This window comes from Opisthorchis viverrini, assembly GCF_000715545.1.
Source record: "Opisthorchis viverrini unplaced genomic scaffold opera_v5_106, whole genome shotgun sequence".
NCBI classification, from domain to species: domain Eukaryota; kingdom Metazoa; phylum Platyhelminthes; class Trematoda; order Opisthorchiida; family Opisthorchiidae; genus Opisthorchis; species Opisthorchis viverrini.
Genome location: NW_008751768.1, coordinates 703554 through 727128, shown reverse-complemented (window position 1 = coordinate 727128; position 23575 = coordinate 703554). Strand labels below are relative to the sequence as shown.

The 23575-nt window shown below is 44.4% G+C and overlaps 1 protein-coding gene across 1 annotated transcript in view; it reads right to left on the bottom strand.

The window, feature by feature from the left end:
- Window positions 1-4333: 4333 nt before the first annotated feature.
- T265_13853 (hypothetical protein) overlaps window positions 4334-23575 on the bottom strand; it is a gene marked incomplete at both ends in the record, with an annotated part of 25064 nt that continues 5822 nt past the window's right edge. Inside the window, 7 exons of the mRNA XM_009170866.1 lie at window positions 4334-5000; window positions 5862-5948; window positions 8175-8710; window positions 11032-11094; window positions 14600-14876; window positions 15681-15715; window positions 16948-17170. Coding sequence (XP_009169130.1) covers window positions 4539-5000; window positions 5862-5948; window positions 8175-8710; window positions 11032-11094; window positions 14600-14876; window positions 15681-15715; window positions 16948-17170 — 1683 coding nt within the window. The remainder of the gene's footprint in view (window positions 5001-5861; window positions 5949-8174; window positions 8711-11031; window positions 11095-14599; window positions 14877-15680; window positions 15716-16947; window positions 17171-23575) is intronic.

Genomic DNA, 23575 nt, shown 5'->3' with positions numbered 1-23575 from the left:
TTACTTACTAGTACCACCATCAAAACCGCTGTACGCGATGTCCGAACTGTACAGTACCGACGAACGCTACACGCTATGCTTTTCGGTGAGCCATTGGATGTTCATTAAAGAACCCAACTTCAGCATGATTTTCGGATGTGCATTTGGCACAGGCACGTGTCCTTCGCGTGGGTAGACGGATAGCTGCTGACGCGCAGAATTCCTAGTTAGAGTCCTCTGGTTTATGGGCATAAACAATGTTCGGTGTTTCTCCTGATACACGGTGGCTGAATTCACATTAATCGACCGTTCAAGCCACTATTGTTTATGTTCTTCGATTTCCTGTCTTCACAATGAACGCCCTCGCACCTGTCCAGCATACCGTGTGCATGTCTAGTTGCGCATTTCCCTTGGCACAGGCAAGCCTAGCACCGACTGATCTATGGTTAAAAAAAAACACGATGATAATGATTGCACCAGGAGCGTTGTGCCACTTCATTTTCCCAGTTTGATCGTTGTGAAATCGATAAATTCATTTGCATGTATAAACTAGCATGGATTGATTCACCCAAATCTGTGATTCAACAGTCTTATAATTCCTACGTTAGGATTGGCCAGCTAGAGTAAACTGACACTAACTAGTGTTTGAATATTGAAAGTTCATGCGAGCACCGTGAAGGTCATTAATTCATCTACTGGCAGTGTAGCAAGACACCAATAGTGTTATACTGTCGTACCGTGTGTAAAATATTGCCGTCATGAACAGTCTGAAAGTGTATTACTAACTGCGCATTCCAGTAGCATTTTTCAACTCAGGAGAAATTTGAAGTCGTTCTGCAACTGATTTGTTGGTGAGGATCCACCTTATTTTAGAATTCCTCACCGCTTGATGATAGATGAGCACGAGTCGATCCGCTGGGGTGCATCGAGGTTGTCACTCCGTTCATACAAGCGCCGGACATCTCGCAGCAGGTAGTATTCACGTACAAGCGAACATAGATTGGGCGAAGTGATCGAAAACGATATTACAAATTATTGCTAATTCTCCAGAACAAGTTACGCTGACATGTAAGCAAACCTTCGTGTTGGTTGATCCTTACGCTCGATGCTGCAGGACGGTGCTGGTGATACAGGGGTGAGGTTGCGACAAGTATGTTGCAGCCAAGCATTCGTAAGCCAGCCAGTTTTCCTTACTTTGGTCTCTCGATTTTTGTATGCTATCCACTAGGTCTCATGTAAGAAATACACCGTATAACTATGACGTCGTTCGACTGATCAATATGACATCTGGAGTAAATTTAACTAATGTGTAGTAATGAAAATGCAGGCACCCAACCTGCAAAATTCACAAAGATTTACCAGAAGCACCATGTTCTGGCGAGCGCTTTAAGATAGTGTTGAAGTTTCCTGGATGAAAGTCAGAAGTGCATTTTCTTGATCTTTTCGCAAACAGACCAACAACGGAGAAACGCTTTCGGGATAACTACTTTCCGCAGCACCACCATTCAACGGACTCTCCATCCACCTAGACGACAAGCTGATTTATAGCTAGTTTTCAGATAAAACTGTCTACGGTCATTGCCTTGTCAGAAAATGAAGCGGTTAACGTCTTCCATGAATCGATCATCATAATCATCCAGAAGAATCCACCGGCGGGTTCTGGTACATGTCCCTTCATGGAGAAGAGAGGTAAAAAGGTGCGAACCTGGTCCCTTTATTTGGCAAAACAATTCCAGCCATATCAGAAACAGCTACTTATAGCTTTCGAAGTACACTTGTTTATCAAACATTTCAGGCTTGAAGGTGAAGGTTCTTCAGCAGTTGTGCTCCAGACGATTGTTCAGTGGATTCCTTTCCGCTATAGACCAATTTATCAAGATGGTTTAGTGGTTAGAGCGTGAACTTCCGTGATTCGAAACCGACCTCCGCCTCTCAACTTCCCCTGTTTAGGTCAGCGCTGGCGCTTACTTTGAGTGGCGCGGTAGCTATGCACCGAGAGTGTGTTACACCTGATTGATTATGATTTTTATCAAGACAGCGTTAGAAGTGCCTTCCAGTTCACCATTTCCTATTCTAACTGCACAGATCTAGCCATACCAATAGAAACATCCGAAACTAAGGTTCTCAAATTTCTGGGCTTGTCGAAGGTTTCTCGGGATTGTGACAATGAATAGGATGCCTGACTGCCGTTCTATTTTCTGTCCAAATTGAAGTTACGAGGGGCTACTCTTGTAGAATGACTTTCCAGCACGTAAAAACTCAGCTGACTCTCGGTCACCCAAACAACTTATTGGTGTTCAGGCTGAACATATAGTCGCAGGGATTAGAGACGCTGTCAGATCCTGTTCGACCGTGGTGACTACTCAGTTCACTCATTCGATCCAGCACAATCGTAAGGCAGATAGCGAGCAACTAGTTCACGATCACCGCTGAGTCCGTGTTCATCAACAGAGGGTGTACAGATCATCCACACTGACAGGAAGGTTAGGTGCCTGGAAACAACCCTGAATGCCCTATGGACCACCAGTCTCACCTCTTCAAGAGATCCACCGAGTCTCCAGACCAAAAGAGCCTGCTGTCGGTCGACATCCAGGCAGCTAGTCAACGATGACCGACGGTTCTTGGGTGTCAGAAGCGATTCCATTCGGCTGTAGCGGTCCCTCACTAGATCACGCGTCACAGACGCTCAATTCTTGTCCCACTTGCAACATTTGCCGACAACATGTATACTACAATTTCCCATCCATTTTTGTTTACGCGGCTACCACCTGCGTCACGCGTAAGGCTTACGAACTTCAACACAGCAGGCCAAGCTGTATTTATGTTCGTGCAAGTATCAAACACGAAGGGACACCCCTCTCTCCACACTACGCATAATAGATAGGCATGCAACTCGGCCCAAACGCAAACGCACAGGACAGGCAGTCAGCCCAGCCCCACAGGTCTGCACGGACAACTACGGAACGATGTAGTAGCTAGATTGCAGAGAAGACATGTCCGGCGTCAAGAACTTCACTCGGGAATTCTCAACAGTTGTCTCCAAACGATAAGTCACTTTTTGGCTCATTCCCTTCTTGCATTGAACTTATTTTTATCAAGTGCACATAACTTTTGTAATCATAATCATTCTAGTAAAAAAGACATTCGTTAGTGCTTGTTACCTTTTGATAATCAACCTAATTACGTTACAACCGGATCACTAACACAGCCACTCAATATCCACCGGTAAGCCTTGATTCAAGGCCAGAAATACGCCTCAAATACAGCGACGATCCTAACCACTTTGCGCTCGCTTGTTAGGAACAAAGCTGTTCTGTTCTTGTTTAGTTAGTCTTCTCCACAACTTAGGTTCCGGATGCAGGGTTCACGGTCAGTTGTAGCAAAAACCAAAGGTCTGATACGAGTTGCAGTTTTTTCTTGCTTTCATGCCACTAAACGGTTTGTACTCACTAAAAATTACAGGCTTCAACCGGTGAATGTTGACATTGCCCTGCTCTAAACTGAAAAAGGAAAAGGCCAATCCAAATAACTCTCGTCAATGCTGTCGTTCTGGAGTGTGTGATTGTGTTGTACCTCTAATAAAATAGAAGTATGAACAAATAAGAACAATTTGTGTCCACCAAGTTTGGTCCTCAGGAACAGAATGAGTGTGAATCCAACATTAAAAAGTATTCGCGTTTACGATGAAACAACCGGCTGATTCTTTTTTTAGTGACCAGTAACGGCCTCTCAGAGTATCACTAAATCGTCAGTGTAAATGCTTCCGCCGCATAACGAGCTGATATTAATCGATATAAAGTGCAAAAATAAGGATAAACATGAAAAGCGGACACGATATCGCCCTTTAATGGTCGTTAGTTCTTGCCCTGGTGAAGAAATACATTTCACGTATTAAGGTTAGCGGCGCTTGTCTGGTGCTACAACGATAAACTTCACAGGATAGGAGACAAATCATCTCTGCATTTTACGGCTTTTAGTTCTGCGTGGAACAATTTCCGAACGCAACCGATGTGTTCAGTGCTTTTCATCGGAATCAACTCTCGTTTTCAACAGAGCAAGCTGTCCACCTGCGTTGGTCACATTGTGAGTTACCGGGTTGCGGAGGGGAAAAACATCAAAGTCGACTTTAATTGGACGGTGAATACGCTTTTCCACCCTTTAACGGTGTTATATTCCACAAAGTATTGGGGGAATTCAAGAGCACAATATTCTACTTTCCTATCAACCAGTGATCTAGGCGGCTTTCCAAGGGAGTGTGCACTGGTTTCTCATAGGACAGGTTACGTGGGGGAGAATTAAACAACGAATCTGAGTCACCCACCAACCGAAGAATTACGAAGACAGTAAAGGAGCTCTAGCAGTTTAAAACGCTGACACGTTGTGGCACACCCTGAAAGGATTAGTGAAATGAAAGGGGAAAACTGTGCATGGTAGTGAGAAGACGATGCGATCACTTTGTATATAGAAGTATCCTCTTGGAAAACTAGGAAAGACATCATGAACATTGCTGTACAACGAAAGGTACGGCAATTAGCGACATTCTCAAGAGAGGAAGGGGGTCAACTGGTAATCCGCTCGTAGAATAATAAAAAAGGTTGACACTCCAGCACAGCGCTCACAGGTACCCAGGAAACATGACTATCCGAACACCGGAACCAAGTGCGTTTATCCGCTTCCTCAGGCTCCGTCCGCGCTTCGTTCTCCGTAGAATCAGGTGAATCTGTGTCCCGATTAACAATGGAAGACAATTCCGATACGGAGTGAAGCAACTGAGATCGACTGCAGCGTCGGAGGCGTCTGACGAGGTCGTGCACAGTAAGTGGCCATTTCGGCGGATGGTCCAGTGATCCAACAAATTTCTGCAGAAAGCCTTTTAGGCGATCAGATGCTGGCGAGGATTCAGCATCCTGTTCAATATTAGGTGCAGTGGCAGCGACGTAAGCCACATAATGACCTCCGGCTAGACGTCCCATGTGCTCCACCACGCCGTACAGTCGATAACAAACAGAATCGCAAGGCGACTGGAATGGATAAAAACAAGAATAAAAACCAACTCAGGAGTTTGTTTTCCATTTTTCAAAATAAATATCAAACACTGCGGGCGCACCAAGGGTAAAAACGTAAAAAACGTAGCCAGCATGAATTCACTTTTAATCCCCGTACATGCTTCTATCGAAAGCATAATCCACATGGTGAGGCACATGAGAATATTTCCACGGTAAATAGTCAATATCTGGTTATCTGAGACACATGTACATCAAAAAAGCGCTGTGAATCAGGTGTCATTATGACACCGAGCATCGTCCCAGAGAAGTCCAGGACGAAGACAATCACATACTTATCGCCAACTACTGATGGTAAAACAAGTAGCTTATTTACTGCAGCACTGAGAAGAACAGACGACCGAAGCGTGCGCAAAGTCGATGGCAGGCTGCGGGGGGGGGGTCTGTTCGGAATGCAAAGCAAACACACCAGTCCCATCCCATGTGATACCACCCTGAACAGTTTTGGGACATTTCAATTTCATCGTTTTGCAAAGCGATGGACTGTTATGGTCCATGGACCAGACGTGCAAAATTCTAAATTCATCATTAGGCTATTAGTATCCTAAGCATTATTCTAACACACTTCTCACGTACCTCGTGCTTAGTCATTTGAAAATACACACCCAACAACAAGTGGGACCAAAAACGGAACTGATTATAAACCTGGTAACCCACAAGGGCAGATATCAACCCGCGTGAACTTTTATGAGAGTTGACAGAGATGAAACCACATACCGTCTAAACCGGCAATTACGGTAATAGCTAGGGTTAACCTAAGTGGAAAAACAGTTAAAAACACGCTCATTAAGAAAGCTAAGATGGAAGCTAAAAACTCACTAGATACAGTGTGGAGCAGAATGGGCTGATGTCCAATATGAGAGGAAATTTGACGGGCTTCTGTGACTTCTGCAAGTTGTTGCGAAACTGTCCAGGACGTGGAAACGAAATGATCAGTGAGAGGCAGTACAAGCGCGAGTTACAATATGATCGAACAGCAATGATGATAGAAATTAGCCTCGCTGGCATTATTCCTCTTGCACAGGCTTGTTAACTCAGATAAAATGCAAATTTCATGTACATTAAAGCCACAATTTCACACCAAATGCACAGGACTTGGCGGATAAGTGTCCATGGCTGGTCGGGCTTCCATCCTTCAAAATGTGATGTGCTAAACTTGAGCGAATTATACTGAAAGCTGCGATTCTAAGGTGGAAACTTTCTCAGATACCACAAAAGATTCATTCGCAATATCGTTTCAAGGACACTACTCTTCAGGGGGGATGAAACTCAAACTGATTGGGACTCAGCATAGAAGCGAAGACTTGGTAGCCAGAGGTTCCTGAAAAAAGCAGGTTGGGCTGAATATGCATATTAGTCCAGAACTTCAGTCGTTTCTGATGTGCAACTTCGAACTAAATTTTCCGTCTCTAAATCCAACTCGATCGAGACATTTGTTGGAGCCACTACATTAGGAAACATTACGAACTTCATATCATTATCGCCAACTGTTATACAAGTAATGCATTTGTTTGAGATTATCACACCCATGGACATAACGAATTTGTGCCGACCGATAACAAACTGCTTCGACGGAATGTGGTCTTCATTCGTATCATTCGGATGAACAGAATTCGCTTTCACGAAAGAAGTAATAAATTCTTTCGGAGCCTAACTGCCATACCACTGTAAGGAAGCACGAGGGCTGTTATATTGCCAGGGTATTCAATCCTAGGCAGGGGAAGTCGAGAAGCAGAGGTCGGCTTCGAACCACGGACCGTCCGCCGGCAAATTCGCTCTCTAACCACTGAGGCATCTCGCCCCAAGAAGTGACTTCGGAAACAAAAAGACGTGAGGCCATTCAAGGAAATGTTCATCCTGTGTTGGTGACAATAAGATTACTGAAAATAGGTTGGACGTGGTTCACTCGTGTCAACGTGAATCAAGTGCGGTCAGTCATCAGTGACAATGTTAATCTCGGTAGTCGAACATTTTGTCACTCCCATGAGGTTCAATGTGGTTAGATGTACCAATTTCAAGCCCTGGACGAACTTGCGTCGCCTATGAAAGTCAGATCCAGGCTAGAGTACATAGGAGGTCGATAAAGACTGAGACAGGCAGCATGATGAGAGAATTTGGTGTCCCTATGACAATGGTGGAGCCCGGAGATACCTGGTGGGTTGTTTTGAACATTATATCACAGCCATAACGTTGAAGTGTTTTTTTTCGGACTGAGATCTTCCGTCATTCCTCATGATGATGAACCGACAAACACGGCTAAGGCATGACGGACGAACAAGCTGACGGACAAAACATCGACTCAAAAACAGGATCCGTCCCCAGGAATACAGGTAAAAGGAAGAAGGTCTTCGCTGCGGAGTTACTTATTAGAAATACCAACTGACCAGTTACAGACCATTGGACAGGGAAGCAAAACTCTAATTTGCATCTTATTTACAAAAACTGGACATCCATCTTCTCCTGAACGCGTCTTCTTGAACTTTCCTGGAGATTCATTGACTCCAATCATTCCTCGCTCAAATCCAAGCAAATGTTACAAAGCGACTCCACGAATTCCGCAACAGATCTCCCCTTTCCAAAAGACACAAAGCAAAATTCCACGAACAACACATACTACTCGCGTGCCTCCCCATCAGCAGTATCACCCTTACACAGGTAGTAAAACGAAAAATTGCAAAGTCAAGAATTCCAAACCACCGCCATGAAAGCAGCCAGACTGCAAGAGAGTGCTATTAATGTCTGGTAATAACTAAATTAGTAAACACGAATGAACAACGAACACCAATATGAGGTCAACGAGGACAGGCATACGAAAAGTTCATGCGCAACAAAAAACAATCTGGTACAGCAAAAGTCAAACTGACCGCGCCTGCTGCACACCATTCGAAATGTGCGGACTTATTTGCAAACAAGTAAAGCAGTAGTGACAGTTGTAGAACCGTTCAAAGCGGGCCGCAATGACAACATCCAGATTTACGGACTATTCAAGTAGATCAGCATTCATTCATCCCAGTGAAATATAACGTGAAATACGTCTAGATTTCACCGTTATTCCATTGTATTGGCACCGAAATTACACTACACTCTACCAGGTAGTCCTGGAACCCAGGGACACTTCGACTGTGAGCTTACCTGCTGAAAACGCTTCAGATGAATGGTTAATAATGCGGGCGGCTCCAGAATTAGATCTCGACGAATCGCGTCTCGATATACACGGGTGTTTGGAGCTGCATGAGACTCAGAGGCATCTGACTGATCGTCCGGGTGTCGCCCACTGCATGTATCGCACTGAATACGGTTAGATCCGCACAAGTGTTCGGGAGTGGTAAAACGGGATAGACATGTGTACAAAGATTCATCATTATCCCCAGAACGAAATTCACACCGCTCTGAAGTTGATGAACGTAAAGGAAGCTGAGATAATCGACTGGCCTGTAGAAGCTCCTCAGCCCCCAAAGGTCCACAATCGTGTGATTGAAGGTTGATTTTGGCTAGCTGATTTGCCAAGTACGCATTTGTTTCGACCAGAATGGACCCTTCGTCATTTGCATTATCAGAGGCATCGGGCTTCAGAAGGGTAGAATTAGGGGACAATTCGTTATCGCACGGTGAAATGGCTTTCATGTATATCCGGTCCTCATCACTGTCTTCAGCATCTGCGCAACCACCTATGTGCATACGAAGAAAAGAAATCGCTAATGCTCACAAGCATCCTTTTTAAAACGTTCGGGAGAGTGCCTTCAAAGAACAACCTTGGAGGAACAATGAGAGAAGAAAAACGTCTATGACTCCCAAAAATAGAAGAGCCATGTGGTGTATTTAGGAATTTTTAAAGCCGGAACACATCGTAATGGAATAATATATTATAATCCAAAGTTTCGGGTATCCTGGGCAAGCTTTTACAAGCATTTCTACAAACAAGTGAATAGGAGTCAGGTACAGCGTCATTTGGGTCCGCTATCATGTCTCCTGATTGGTGTGTTCTTGAGATCTCAGGAAACAACCAATCAGGAGAAACGATAGAGGACCCAAATGACACCGCAATTGACTCGTATTTAATTGGCTGTAGAAATCCTTGGAAGAAATTGCCCACGGCAACCGAAACGCTGGGTTACGACATCTCATTCTTCCACGTTGTGCTCTGACTTAAAAGAAAACTCCATACCAAGGGAGAGCTGTTGTCATTTTCTCCGGTTAGAGTTGGAATTATCCGACGTCATTATCACTCTGCTGTTGGACATGTGGTTCAACAGAAAAGACATCAAACAAAAAATGTCGCGTCGGGAATTGGGCGTTCGTCACAGATGAACTCTCTGTTTTCGTCGGCTGACAATAAGCGAGTGGGACACTGAGCTCTGTTGGAGGCGTTGATCTCAGTGGAGCGGGTTGGGGTGGAATTCGACCGGTTCAACTGAGTCTGCGTCCATCTCAGGCTACTAAGGGAGATATACACTGCCACTGGGTATACAAAACAAACTTCGCCTACGTGTTAGCCGCTAGGATTGGCACGCATGCGGTGCGAAGACGAGTGTAATGCAGACTAATCACTTGAAATAAACCCCACCTCGGTTCTTTTGGTTGTTTCGGGTTCACTTCATGAGGAACAATTCACTATTAGGAGTTCATAAAAGATTCCAACTGAAAGAAATCGGAAAAGAGTACAAGAGAACCATCGCTTTACTGGGTCCACTCGTTGAAGGGAAACGTAGGAGATGAATACGGAAATTCAGCAGCCAGTGACCAAATGTCAACCCTCAGAACACTGCGGAGATTGTTCGACATTTGTCACTTCTGCGTCTATTAAGTCCAACGGTAAAACACCAGGAAGCCACGCGTATACCGTGCAATAAAAGTTAACCGAAGCTTTCTGAGTGGTTTTCGGTGCAAAAGTCTTTATATAACGGGCCTGTTAACAGCCCCTCTAGCCTGGGTTCAGGTAATGAGTGGAACTGGGGCACAGTACATTTCCAGAGACAGTGGATAAGCAAAGTTGAAGCCGGAGAACAGGATCAGGAACATTCGTATCGAATCACCCAGAGGACACAGCAGTCACCAGTAAAACCTTCATGTAAACAAAGGGGGATGCATAAGGAAGATGTGGGTGCCTAACTTCGAATAGGCTGGTAGGAGGCACAATCCATATGACATACCCACTGACTTCGTTGTTCTGATATTCTGTGGGTGGATAGGCCACCTCAGAATAACCACTTACAGCATTTTATGGACCAAATTATCTGGAAAATACTGACTTACAGAGATGAACACAACCATCTCAAGTCTATCCACAGATTTGCTCGTAAGTCACTTTATTGATCTCACGTTAACAGGCTGTAAGGAACGAGCAGACTTGTAGGAGCACAGGATATCTCAGTAACTACAAGAAAGGAGTAGCTTGCACAGAAAGGAAATCATCCAACAAATCGTAACGCGGGCAGCCATGCCAAACCCCGTGGACTGCATATCTAAAGAACTATGAAATGTCTACGTGCAAGTTTATTGCGTACAGCTGGAAAGTAACGCGTGGCCAAGCGCCATGGTATTGAACTAGTGACTGACTGAGCTAAAGATGGCTGCGTTTGAGGCACGACCTTACTCACTGGAGGGCCCGTGGATAGAACGCAACCTACAAGTCTCGACTAATCTTGTCTAGAATTGGGTAGCCTGGCAACATCTCAGCCTTCATGTTCCCTTCGGATGACACGGCAGCTAGGTACTGTGGGTGCCTATTATTTATTTACCCTATAGACTGCGGATTCTGATCGTCCTAGAGACACCGATTCCACACAAGACAGAAACAACTGTATATTGCCGCTCGGATTTTCAGTATACTTCAGCTTTGATAGCGGGATAAAATCTATATTTGAAAATCAAAAATCACCGCCTTAGTTTGCAATAAGTTTAGTTTCTGGACTGTTTTTCGCCCAGTTCTCAATCATCTGGTGAAAACAGGGCAACATAAAGTAAAAACGAAGGAGAATCGATTTCTCACCATTGGATGAATCACTTGAAGCCACTCGTGACATTGATCCGACGGAAGATGGTTGGCTGGTAACTGCGCGAAAAAAATAAATGGATTTACGCATAAAGTCAATGTGGACAGCAAAAAAGTCATGCAACCAGTAATATTATGTGTAAAGTGTAGACTTATCACTCGACCCCTCAAAAGGAACAGCCAGCCGACAACTCTCCTGATATGTACCACGAATTGAGCACACTGTGTGCATTATTTAAACTAAAATAGAGTCCATCCAGAGCGAGACGCCGTACTCCTTTTGTGACCCTTACAGAGAGAACGTCTACCACCTTTGTACATTGATTTCACGCCGCCCTAACACGGACCACCTATAGTGCTCTCCAACACTAGTGAATAAACGTATAATATGGTATAGCATAGTATATCATAGTATGGTATACTATAGCATAGTGTAGTATGCGATAGTATAGTGTAGTAGAGCGGGAAAATTCATATACAACTACCTTTTCCACCGCTATGTAAGACAGTGGTCGTTCCAATAAGGTGGTTAGCACAGGTTACACATGAAAGTCCGCCAGGTGAAATGGACACAGAAGATCGGAGCTGAAACCGATTTTTAGTCATATTCTTGTTAGTTGTCGGTTCCAGCCAGGTAGGTACATTTTGAAGAATGCAAAGCAGGAACCCGACGACGCCGAACAAAAGTGGTCAAGCTAGAGGAGTTTTACTCTATTCTGTCACGACTTTGGTAGGTAGCTGAATTCGAGTCACAGTGACCTAACAAGTGAGGATATTGAAATGAGGTGACAGCCTCACTTTCTAGACGAGCGTTCATTCACTCTAAACTTGAGATAGAATGTTGATCTGTTAATGACCTAACACGGACTGGATCAATGGCGAAGAGTGAGTGTGAAGTTTTTGTTGTGAAAAAAAGCAACCTAATACAAAGATAGTGTCTTAGGGTCATACCTGTACAGCATCCCCATCAAAGAGTAAAAGAAATTTACCGGTTCCACGTTATGTGCAAAACGGAAGGTTGAAAAAATGGAAATACAAGAAAGCAAAAAAAAACTTTCCAGTAAAATAAGAACAAATCGTTTGGATGTTTTATGTTTTCGATACGTGGTTGCCATCCGATCCGAAGGAGGCGTGAAGGCTGTATTAATGCTACTTTCCAAGGCCAGTATGGAAACAATCAGAAATTCTAAGTTTAATTGGAATTTTGAGCCACCCCACTTTTCCGCATCAAACTGCGCACTGATGATGTCTCCTCGTATGGTGACGAATGCAATATCCAAGCTCGGTGAACAAATCAACAACCATCTGATCGACAACCAATAAGATTTCTAGTTCTAAACTTGAGATATCTGATACGATGTCGACTGTCACCGTCGAAAATCAGAATGACGCTGCACTGGAGAAACACCACTTTTCGATGGCGAATAATATCGTAGAAGTAGGTCTTACGACCTAGAAGTTTCATCACCTGCCCAGTCCTATCAGTTGTCGAAAAAAAAGTTTCAGGAAACAAAAGAAAACGCAGTAAACAACAATCAACAAAAATACAAACCATGAGAATACAAACGCCATGAGCAGGAATAGAATAGATATTTTCCAGAGAATAACAAAAATATCCGTTCAGCAGGAACATCCTCTCGGTTTCTAGATGTAATGCCACCCGACGGAAGCAAGACGGAAGAGCATTTTCACTTAACACTGTTCCGCGAACAGTGCCTCAGGTCGAACCAGTTAGACTGCATGAACAATTCACTCTATTTTTTCCAAGTGAACAACTGTCAAAGTCCACCTTGCCACTCCACAATGAATCGGGTGTGGATGTAATCATACGTTTGGTTGCCGATTTCAACGTTCAGTTTTCAGTTGCAATGTATACTCGAGATCCTTGCTGAAGATTCTCCAAATCCGTTTACCTCAGTAGTTGATGCATGACATTCGGATGTCTTATATACTGGTAGCCAAACTGTTTACCAAAAGTGACAATTCTGTTGAAAGCGCTTCATCACCGCTTGAGGTGATACCATCAATAGAACGCCAATCAACGTGAGCTATTAGCGCGTTCTGTTATACGTATCTTATCTGACATCTCCAACCACTCGCTCTTGGCGGCATCCATAAGCTCGTCGCTATGGCGTGCGCGCTGCAACTCACTGCACCATCCCAAACAGTAGGATGGAGAAGAATGAAAAAACGAACTTAGATATTTGGGTTGGCATGGCAGCGCACTGAAAAAGAATGCAGAAAACTACGACACTGTCAACGAAATTTGACAAGGCGAGACAGCTCAGTGGTTGAGGCGCGGCCTTACTGACTAGAAGATCCGTGACTCGAACCCAACTTCGGCATCTCGACTGCTCCAGTCTAGACTGGAGTATCTCAGCCTTTATGGTTCCCAACGAAAGAAATGGCAGCTATGAACCGAAAGGCTGTTAGAACTTGGTGACGACGAGGTTCCTATCGCTCAGTCGCAGTAATGACAATGAAGAACGGGGAAATATGGGTCGAAAATAGACGAATGGGAAGAACGGCTAGGTTAGGCTTCATCCAACAACAAAAGCCACAGTCATACATAGATTTTATATTCCTAGAGGAGGTGAGCTGCGTGGCAGCCGAGAAGAAAACAAGGATTAACGAAGATATGCAAGGAATGTGCAAAGAGTTCTCGACTGCATATAAGTTCATGACGGCCTATTCCCTGTGTGAGCCCTTATTCGAAACCCAACTTCGGAACAGCTAATTGCGAAGTGTAGTGACTTAGTTTCCCAATTCAGCTTATGTAACTGGAATTGCAACCAAACGATGTGATACTTCGTATCATTCCGAATTTCCGATGTTTTCTATTAGTTCTTGGATGCAGATAACGGACGGCGACGTATAGATGCCAACCTTGGGATGAAACAAAACAGGAGACACTCGAAAAGAAAAGAAAAAGACCCTACTGGAACTGTAGTTGTAGCTTGCATTAATGTCAGTCTCACTCGCATACTAGCTAAGTATCCGTCGCTAAAAGGCAAGACGAATTAATAGAAAGTTCATTTTCTATAGAGGAAAACATTGGTAGTTCAGGTAGCGTAGATGGTCGTTGGTTTGTTCACTGAGCTGATTTGATTGCACTTCGTATCATTCCGAATTTCCGATGTTTTCTATTAGTTCTTGGATGCAGATAACGGACGGCGACGTATAGATGCCAACCTTGGGATGAAACAAAACAGGAGACACTCGAAAAGAAAAGAAAAAGACCCTACTGGAACTGTAGTTGTAGCTTGCATTAATGTCAGTCTCACTCGCATACTAGCTAAGTATCCGTCGCTAAAAGGCAAGACGAATTAATAGAAAGTTCATTTTCTATAGAGGAAAACATTGGTAGTTCAGGTAGCGTAGATGGTCGTTGGTTTGTTCACTGAGCTGGACAATTTGATTGCAAAGTTCACTTCCGTTGCAAGATTCGTGAGTTAGCCTGAAATGGGACCACCGCACAAAAGTGCACTTCTACACACGAAAAATAAGAGCTGCATTATCCTCGAAAACCAACGTTCAGTCATCGGAACCAGAAACTGGTGCTTACCACCATTAGAATTAGTCTGAACAACAGGTTTACCGGGAGCAACACCATCAGCTGTGAGGTCGCTAGTACAATGTAGCTGCTCTTGCAACGGTTTGGACTCAACTGCATCATCATCAGCCGGAGTCACAAAACAGCACGGCATGTTGAGCGGAGGCGACTCAGATTCGACAGGCTCATCTACCGAGTCTCCGTCGGACGAAACTGCAGGGCAATCCATCTCCTGTTTGAGCCTTCTGCGGTTCTCACGTTTCGGCTTTCCTTTTTTCTTTTTCTTGCGCTTTCAAGAAGAGAGAAGAAATATTTGCTTTAGCCAGGCATCCTTTGTAAGCAGTTTACCCCATATACCAAAAACTTCTTTCGAAAAAAAAACGTTCAGCTGTAACATCCTTCCAGTGTCTAGCTACCATGCCAGCCGAAGGAAGCACGAGGACTGGGATATTGTAGGGTTGTCCAAGCCTAGACAGGGGCGAGACGAGGGGCAGAGATCGGGTTCGAAGCACGAACATTCCAGACCTTCGAAAAGGACACTGTACAGACACACTGCTTTCATAACTCAACAGCTGATAGACAACTGTGAAGAAAGTTTACCAAAATCTACTCAGCATCCAAGAAATCAAGTCACAAGCACAAAAAACAGAATGTTTAGGCACAGTGGGTAAACAACAAACACAGACCACCAATTGGTTTAAGAACGATGGCATAGCAGTGAAAATCAAAGCACTGGGTTTATCCGTCAATTCCCCGAATTTTCGGAGCGATACCACAATTCGCCAGTTAGGCTTCCATAAAGATCCATTCTGGAGGGGTGTCGGTCACCGAGCCATTTAAGTCGAAAAAGATTGTCGTACACCACACCAGTAGTCCCAGACACACAGAATAATTCCTTCAGCTGTTCAACCAGCTAGCAAGTAAGCTAACCGTCCGATTTCAAGTAAATACCATCACAGTTCACAATTGAGTGAGATAACAGAAACCATGTTGTCAATCCGCACGCCAAGCCCATAGTGTGAAGCCACGAGGAATCGCAAGAATATTAACGAACAAAGACTGGGAATAGAAACACACCACTGTAAAGACTCACATCTCGTTTTAATTCCTGCTTTGACTTCCCAACACCTAGAGGAAAACAGAAGAAGAATTGGACAGTTTTCACGGCATCTATCAACTGATGTAGATCCAAACGAGGATGCACGAAGCAAAGTCCGCATGAGCAGTTAGGTACCAAAGGGAATATACATATATGAAAAAAACACCAGCCATGAAGGCTCATTTAGGCATACACTACATCCTGAATAGTTTTTTCAATTTCTAAAACGACTGCTAGAGCGTCCGTTCGAAGATCGCTCGGTTGTGAGCAGCCAGACCTCGGACGAAAACAGCATACATGATTTTTGGATACGGTTTGCGCTCATCGGTCAACGTCAACCATAGACCACTGTTACAACCTCTTTCGTCTGAACACTATGATTAGTGCGTCTATCCAAGACCGAGACCGCAGAGCACCGTATTCAACCGCGGTCTTATTAGGATTTATCAGAAGTGCGCAGCTTGGCCATGCCGGAATTTGAAGCCCAACATGCGAGACGCACGAGCTACTATCACTAAGTCAGCACACGCTCGACGAGCCAGAATTATAATGTGTGAACAGGCAATCATGCTCGTGCTGGTAGCGATGTGACTGACCGAATGAAGTTTGGTCTTTTGCCTGGAAGGGAATTCAGTAAAGGCACTGGACAAGGCGACGGCCTCAAGTCAGTCTCATCTGGGTATGCTATGGTGCGCTATCGGTATGCTATTGGTATGCTGTCGGTGAGAGAAACTGCGGCAGCTACAACCACTGTACGACGAGTACGCGGTTATTACAGCTGACAATGATGATGATGATGATGACGAACGGTACCACATAACTTCCAATGGAATAACCGTTTTTCGTTGAGACAGATTTCATTGGTTGTTCTTCACTCACCCTTAACAGATGAGTTGCATTCTTAGCATCACATTTGACCGCGACAGTGAGCAATAGAGCAACTGGCTTGTACGTTCATTGACTTTTCTGGTTTGACCAAGCGCACCAGGCGATCAAGCGGCTATCCGGACCGAGGTACTCGGTAATACGAAGGCATTAAACGACTGTGGTTCACAACACTGTTGACACAAGTATAGGTATGTCGGTATCATGGAGATGTTTCGTAAGCCAAACAAACGGAATATCCGCTATATATATATATATATATATATATATATATATATATAATTTATATGGGGGTGAGATGGTTCAAGTGAGTGGGTGGCTAGAAACGAAGGCGCAACGATGAGTAGCTGAGCAAAACTCAAAAAATAGAACATACCTTCATGTTTTTCCGGAGCAGTGCGGCGACCAAACGAAGCCTTGGCATCTGTGATTGGCAAAGAAAGGTCAAGAAACGGTTCAAAGCTCGTTCGAATGGTGCCACAAACGCAGCACTGAAGCGTGCTGATCAGGATTCCACCAAAAAGGCGATCGACAATGGTTGCGATTGAGGCGGCCCGTCCCCAGGTGCGGATTAGCTGACGGTCTTCTGAGCTTACATTCTGAAAATGATAACGGGTGATTAGTTGATCAAGGATAACGGCAGACTGAAAGGCAAACAAGCAAAAACGAAGCTTACTGTAAAATCCGAGAAGAATAAGTGTTCTTGCTGAACCAGAATATCCGCAGACGTGAAAATATGCGATTCGAAAAGTTCAACCTACCCGGATACCTGCGTGGGTAAATAGACGAGCATGTCCACCAGCTATCAATAAGATACAGAATCCGAGGAATTAGTTGCCAGCCGGTGGTACATCAACTTCTGACAGAAGCTGGGTCACGCCTTGTCTATGTATGTGCACACGCAAGATTGGAAATGAGTGGAGACCCAAAAAGAAAGGAAGGGGTACAATACAATCAACCACGTGACAGAAGTCTCTCTCCCTCTCGCATTACGTCTGACAGAAATTCGTTACCCGAAAAGTTCTCCTAGCTCTCGCCTTTCTAAATTAGGTGAATATCCAGGAACGAAAAATGCCTCCAAAGTGCACACCCCCAGTCATCAGAATTTGACTATTTTTGTACTTGACTCTGGATGGAACAAGCACCATTCAATTCCATCCCGATAGCTGTCTTGTCTTATAGGTACTAACCGGGTCTGTCGTCACCGGACAATTAAAATACACACCGTGCCCCGACCAAGATCATTTCCGCGGCAGGATATTCCTGGACATTGCAATCCTTCTTCGAGGATAAAAAACATCGGAAACGGAGAGGAGAATATCTATTTCTCGAAATGCCTGGCGTTTGTTTGCCCAAACAAAATGTCACATACACAGCTGATACACTAACCCACCACATTACTCAACTGTTCCTGATTGGACCCATCAAGACCTAAAGGACAATTTGGACTTGCATGAGCAAACAACATTTTCAGTTGCAACGCAGTTGAAAGGCAATAAAGCTGAGGAACAGAGTTAAACAACGCAGGGCTCGAAAATGCTAAGGTAACTAACAACTTTACTATCGCTTTCATTGTTGCGTAGTATTATGCCTTCACAACGAAACGTCTCGGCTGAGTTTTACTCATCTTTGGCGGGAAAGAAACCCGTGATTCGCAATGACCCGGATTAGAGACCACGATCACCACGTCGCGCTAGATTGCGTCAATAAAGGATATGCAATTTTCGAATATCTTGGGCAATCATCAAAGATATGGTGGAAATTTCAATGCTCGCCTAGAACACCCGAACACAGGTATCACTTCGTCAATACAGAGCAGGAGGCATGCAATACGATACTTATCGGAGAAATCCCGATGAATAAATATTCCCGTCGAAAAGACATTTTTTAATTCGAAACCATTGGGGTAGGCCACACGCAAGAAGAGCCACGAGGAAAGGGAGAAGATCCCACGGTGTCCAAATTGGCATAATTCGCTTTGATTTCGCGTTGCTACATTACAGCCTACATCTCGAGAAATTCAGGAATGAAGAACAGTCTTCTTTTGTATATGGTGGTTCGGCATATGTAGTAAACGACCTGGCCACCCTGACCTAACAAGCCTTAGCTTGTGTAAATGCTGAAGCCAGTTAACGTCTGCCATTATAAAGGAATAACACTGAATATCTGAAGATGCTTAGATCGGAGGAGCCAAGTTTCACAGCCGTAGATTAGAATTGCACATACAGTTATCTTGTGGACCCATCCCTTTTACCCCGGTGGAGTTGGTTTCCAATTTCAAAGGTAAGGCAAGCTGGCAAACACTTTTGTGACTAGGTGATGCGCGCACTAACTTCAGCTGTTACAGTATAGTCATGGCTTATGCGGCTGTTAAGACAAGTGAATCTATCACAAGGGCACCATGGAGTGGGAAATCCTGAAGTGGGAACTCGCACCGCCCCACTAGACGTTGAATGCTCCACTAGTCGTCCGTCTGCTTTTATCTTGATCAATGAGGGATAACGTGAAGTAAGGAGACCCTACGTAGGAAAGCACAAACCAAAAGTACGAAATAGGATTGATAGGATGTTTTATCGATCAATTCAGGCCATTTTGCAACTGCTTGAACGAAGGACCGGCAACTGCACCTACGGGCTTGAATTAGCAGAACACAATAGGCTGGCTGGTGATACCTCCTTTATGGCACCATCAAGTGGCTACCACCAGCCTACGTAACGATTTTGGACTCGTTCAGAATAACGGAGTCCGTTCTATTAGGCATGTCAGTGTTCTTGGACCGTGTCCGGGATAACGGTCTCGTCGGAAGAAACCCTATTTTGTCCTGTCTTAGAGGGATATTGTAATATAGGGAGCGGGGTCTCTCTTCTTACCTAATATTAATTAACCGACACATAACGCCTACATATAAAGTTCATATATCTTTGGTTGAATTACGACTGAATGATCGAAGTTTCGGCCCCCGCGGATGAACCTTTCCAGGAGCTGAATGTCACTCGACATGGACGCGTCAACGATAGATCGTGACGTACCAATGTCGTGCTATTGTATCATGACGCAAACAATGTCCCACACAATGGTTAACCCATTCGATTTTATTCACGCTGAGTCCCGCGCGGATATTCCCACATATCTATCCTTACTGTGGCGCTATTACCATGAAACACGCTCCCCTGAAATAGTCTCTACCGCCAACTACCAAGAATTTCAATCACACGACCAGCCTTTGGCCCTCGCACCTTCCACATTAAGTCACTCCTTTCTGCTATAGAACAAAACTTCTAAGGTCTCAAAGTAATCGGACCTTACCCTTATGTGGCGTCGTGGCCCCCACGGCTATACTGGGGTCTGTAACACAAATAAATACATTTTCTCTCTACAGATGGATAGGGACCTTAATAAGTCTTCTGGCTCTCCAAGTTCCTAAAGCCTGGATTAATCTAGCAATCCTGAAACATACCAAGCTGCGTTACATGCTATCGGGCTAAATACTTTAGTTGGGGGTTCTAATCCTTCCACCCTATCAGCACTTCAACCCACCTACAATCATGAACTGCATGAACATCAATAATCTCGTGGTAGACTAGTTGCCGCGTAACGTCATCAGTTGCAGTATAAAGGTGTGAAGAAGCAAAGCGATAACCTTCCCTTAATAATATCCTCCGGTCCCTTTCAGATCCCATTTAGTGGTTACTTTTCTGCTGACCCCAGCTGTAGACACAACAGCCTCGCGCCCAAAGGAAGTCATTAACGGCTCTGCAGAACTCACATATAACGCCCTGCATCCATATTCCGGAACTTGTTCACCTGTTTCCAACGCAGATTCCGACACTAGTCATGGAACAGTTGAAATATAGGTTGTCCGAGAGCACAATCCTGATACGTTAACTTGCCTGCCATTCAAAAACTAAAACACAAGATTCAAAGTATATTACTGGGGCCTACAGCACCCTCGTTACAAAAACCTTCAGGCACTTAAACATCCGCGGCGAGTTGCATAAGCGTCGGTGTAACTTTGTCCCACGGATCTCCTCAGCTGGTTAGATCCCCTTGAAAAGTATCCATTGTGCGATCTATGCACTAGCTGAAAAACTAGCCACTCTACTTAGTCCCCGGCCGTGCATCAACCTATCATGGCTCTACTTTGACCAAAGATCCCTTTGACCGCGAGTAGTGAGTGTGGTAATCACAGGGGGTGTTGTATATTTGCTCTGTTTTTTAAACGTTTCATAATTTATTGCTAAATCACTTTCTTCCTTTTTCAGCTCTCAGTGTCAAAGTTTTGGACGAATAAAGCCCTCAGTCTTTTGCATTGTCATTCTGATTGCCATTGTCATCCATCCGTCGTCGTACACAACAATTTATTCATCCAAAAAGTTTTCTTCGAACAATGGATCGATTCCTACGTCCTGAACGATTCGATACCGACGCCAATACTCAAGACTCGGCAGATAGCTGGGAACATTGGTATTGTACTTTCACAAACTTCCTAGAGTCAATTGATTCTCACTAACCAGATAAACTGAAAACCTTGTTCAATTACGTCTCTCCTAGTACTTACCGATTCATCAAAGACTGCAAAGACTATGAATCAGCCATCGAAACCTTGCGAGAAATTTACGTACAGCCGAAAAATGAAGTTTTTGCCCGGTATCTTTTGAACACTTGTAAACAGGACGGAGCTCAGAACCATGATCAGTTTGTGCAGAAGCTTCGCAGTCTATTTCCAGACTGCCGCTTTACAGCCGTCAGTGCAGAACAGCATACCGATGAAGCGTTACGAGACGCATTTATTAGTGGACTTTATTCCAATTCCAGAGACTGCTGGAACATAAGTCGCTGGATTTTAAAACCGCATACGACCATGCAAAGTCCCTCGAACTAGCGCAAAAACAGTCGTTGTCGTTTTTTCCGAACATTCAACTCCCCTGTGCCACCGTATCGAACGACCCACCAAAAAGTCTCCACGTTCTCAAACGTCATCGCACGAGCAGGCGACTGCTGCCAGTGTGGGGTGTTCATGTTTCTTCTGTGGCTATGCTCGTCACCCGAGATATAAATGCTCCGCTAAGGATGCGACCTGCAAAAACTGTGGGAAGAAAGGGCATTTTCAAAAGGTTTGCAGATCTACTGGTCCGCGGAACACCTCATCTGTTTCAAGCGCGCTATCTTGCGTCACTGCAGCGGCTCCCGAGTGTCTAAAAGAAGCAGTCACCGCTGTGAAACCCAATGGTGTCCCGCTTCGAGCTCTTGTTGATACTGGCAGCTCAGAAAGTTTCATTTCCGAAAAGGTAGTCCGTCGTAACAAGTGGTCCGTACTACCATCGTCATCTGAGATAACTTTGGTATCGATCCAGCACAAAAGCTTTACTCTTGGACATTGCTTTTTAACGTTGCAACACAAACAAACCAAGTATCCCTCTTTCAAGTTTTCAGTATTACTTGACCTCTGTGCAGATATTTTGCTAGGACAAGACTTTCTTAAGATTCATAAGTCCCTGGAAATCTCACTCAACGGTGACAAACCTTCTTTTCCCCTTTGTGGTCTAATTTCTGCCAAAACTGAACCTCCCACTTTGTTCGAGCATATTGACCCAAGGTGTAAGTCAATCGCCATAAAGTCCAGGCGACATTCTCCAGACGAGGAGGCCTTCATTGCTTCTGAAGTAAAGCGTTTACTTGAGCAACACATCACTGAACCCTCGAAGTCCCCATGGAGAGCGCAAGTGCTCGTCACGACAAATGAACGACAGAAGCAAATGGTGGTAGTGCGTATTATCAAATACCCATTAAAGAAAGCGACAGAATCTACACGGCTTTTGAGGCTTGCAACAACCTCTATCAGTTCCGTCGAATACCCTTCGGAATAACGAATGGGGTGGCCTGTTTTCAAAGGGTAATGGATGACATAATACGCGCCCAAAAACTTATCGGGACATATGCGTATGTGTATAATGTCACCACTTGTGGAAAGAATCAAGAACATGATCGAAACCTCCAGCACCGTAGCACAAAAGTACGGCCTTCAGTTAAATCACGATAAAAGCACGATTTCCACCACTAAGCTTAGACTCCTCGGCTATGAAATTACTTAAGGTGTCATCAAACCTGACCCTGAACACTTCAAGGTATTGCAAGAGCTGCCCGCTCCGAAGGACATCAAGTCTCAACAACGAGTGGTAGGCTTGCTCGCGTACTATTCTCGTTGGATAAGCCGTTTCTCGATTAAGATCTACCCAATCATTCACAATACAACCTTTCCTGTCCCTGAATCTGTTATGAAAGCATTTGAAAGTTTGAAAAAGGAGTTGATGGATGCAGCGTTGGTCACTATCGACCCGAGAATACCTTTGGTGCTCGAAACTGATGCATCTGACGTCGCGATTTCTGCTACACTCAGTCAAGATGGCAGACCGGTCGCATTCTTCTCACGTACACTGTCTGCCAGCGAAAAACACCATTCCGCTATTGAGAAAGAAGCGTGCGCAATCGTCGAAACAGTGCGCAAATAGAGGCATTACCTACTCGGGACCCATTTCAAAATTATAACTGATCAGCGGTCCGTTGCATTCATGTATTCAGCACAAAAAAAAGGGAAAATACAAAAATGACAAAATCCAACTATAGCGGATGGAGTTATCGCCTTTTTCTTTTGACGTTACCGTAGAAAACAAAGCTGCTAACACGCTCTCTAGGAGTGTCTGTTCGAACACTTCATCTCATCTGGATCCAAAACGCTTACACGCAACCCTGTGTCATCCTGAAGCAACATGCATGATGCATTTCGTTCTCCCTAGAGGACATCCGATTCATCATTAGGCAACGTCATGTGTGTGCGGAATTAAAACCACGTTTCTTCAAGTCATCTGGTGGTACCCTCATTAAAGCCACACTAACGTTTGAACGCTTAAGCATTGACTTTAAGGGACTACTGCCTTCGACGACTCGAAACAAATATCTACTGACAATCGTAGACGAATATTCCCGTTTTCCGTTCGCCTATGCAT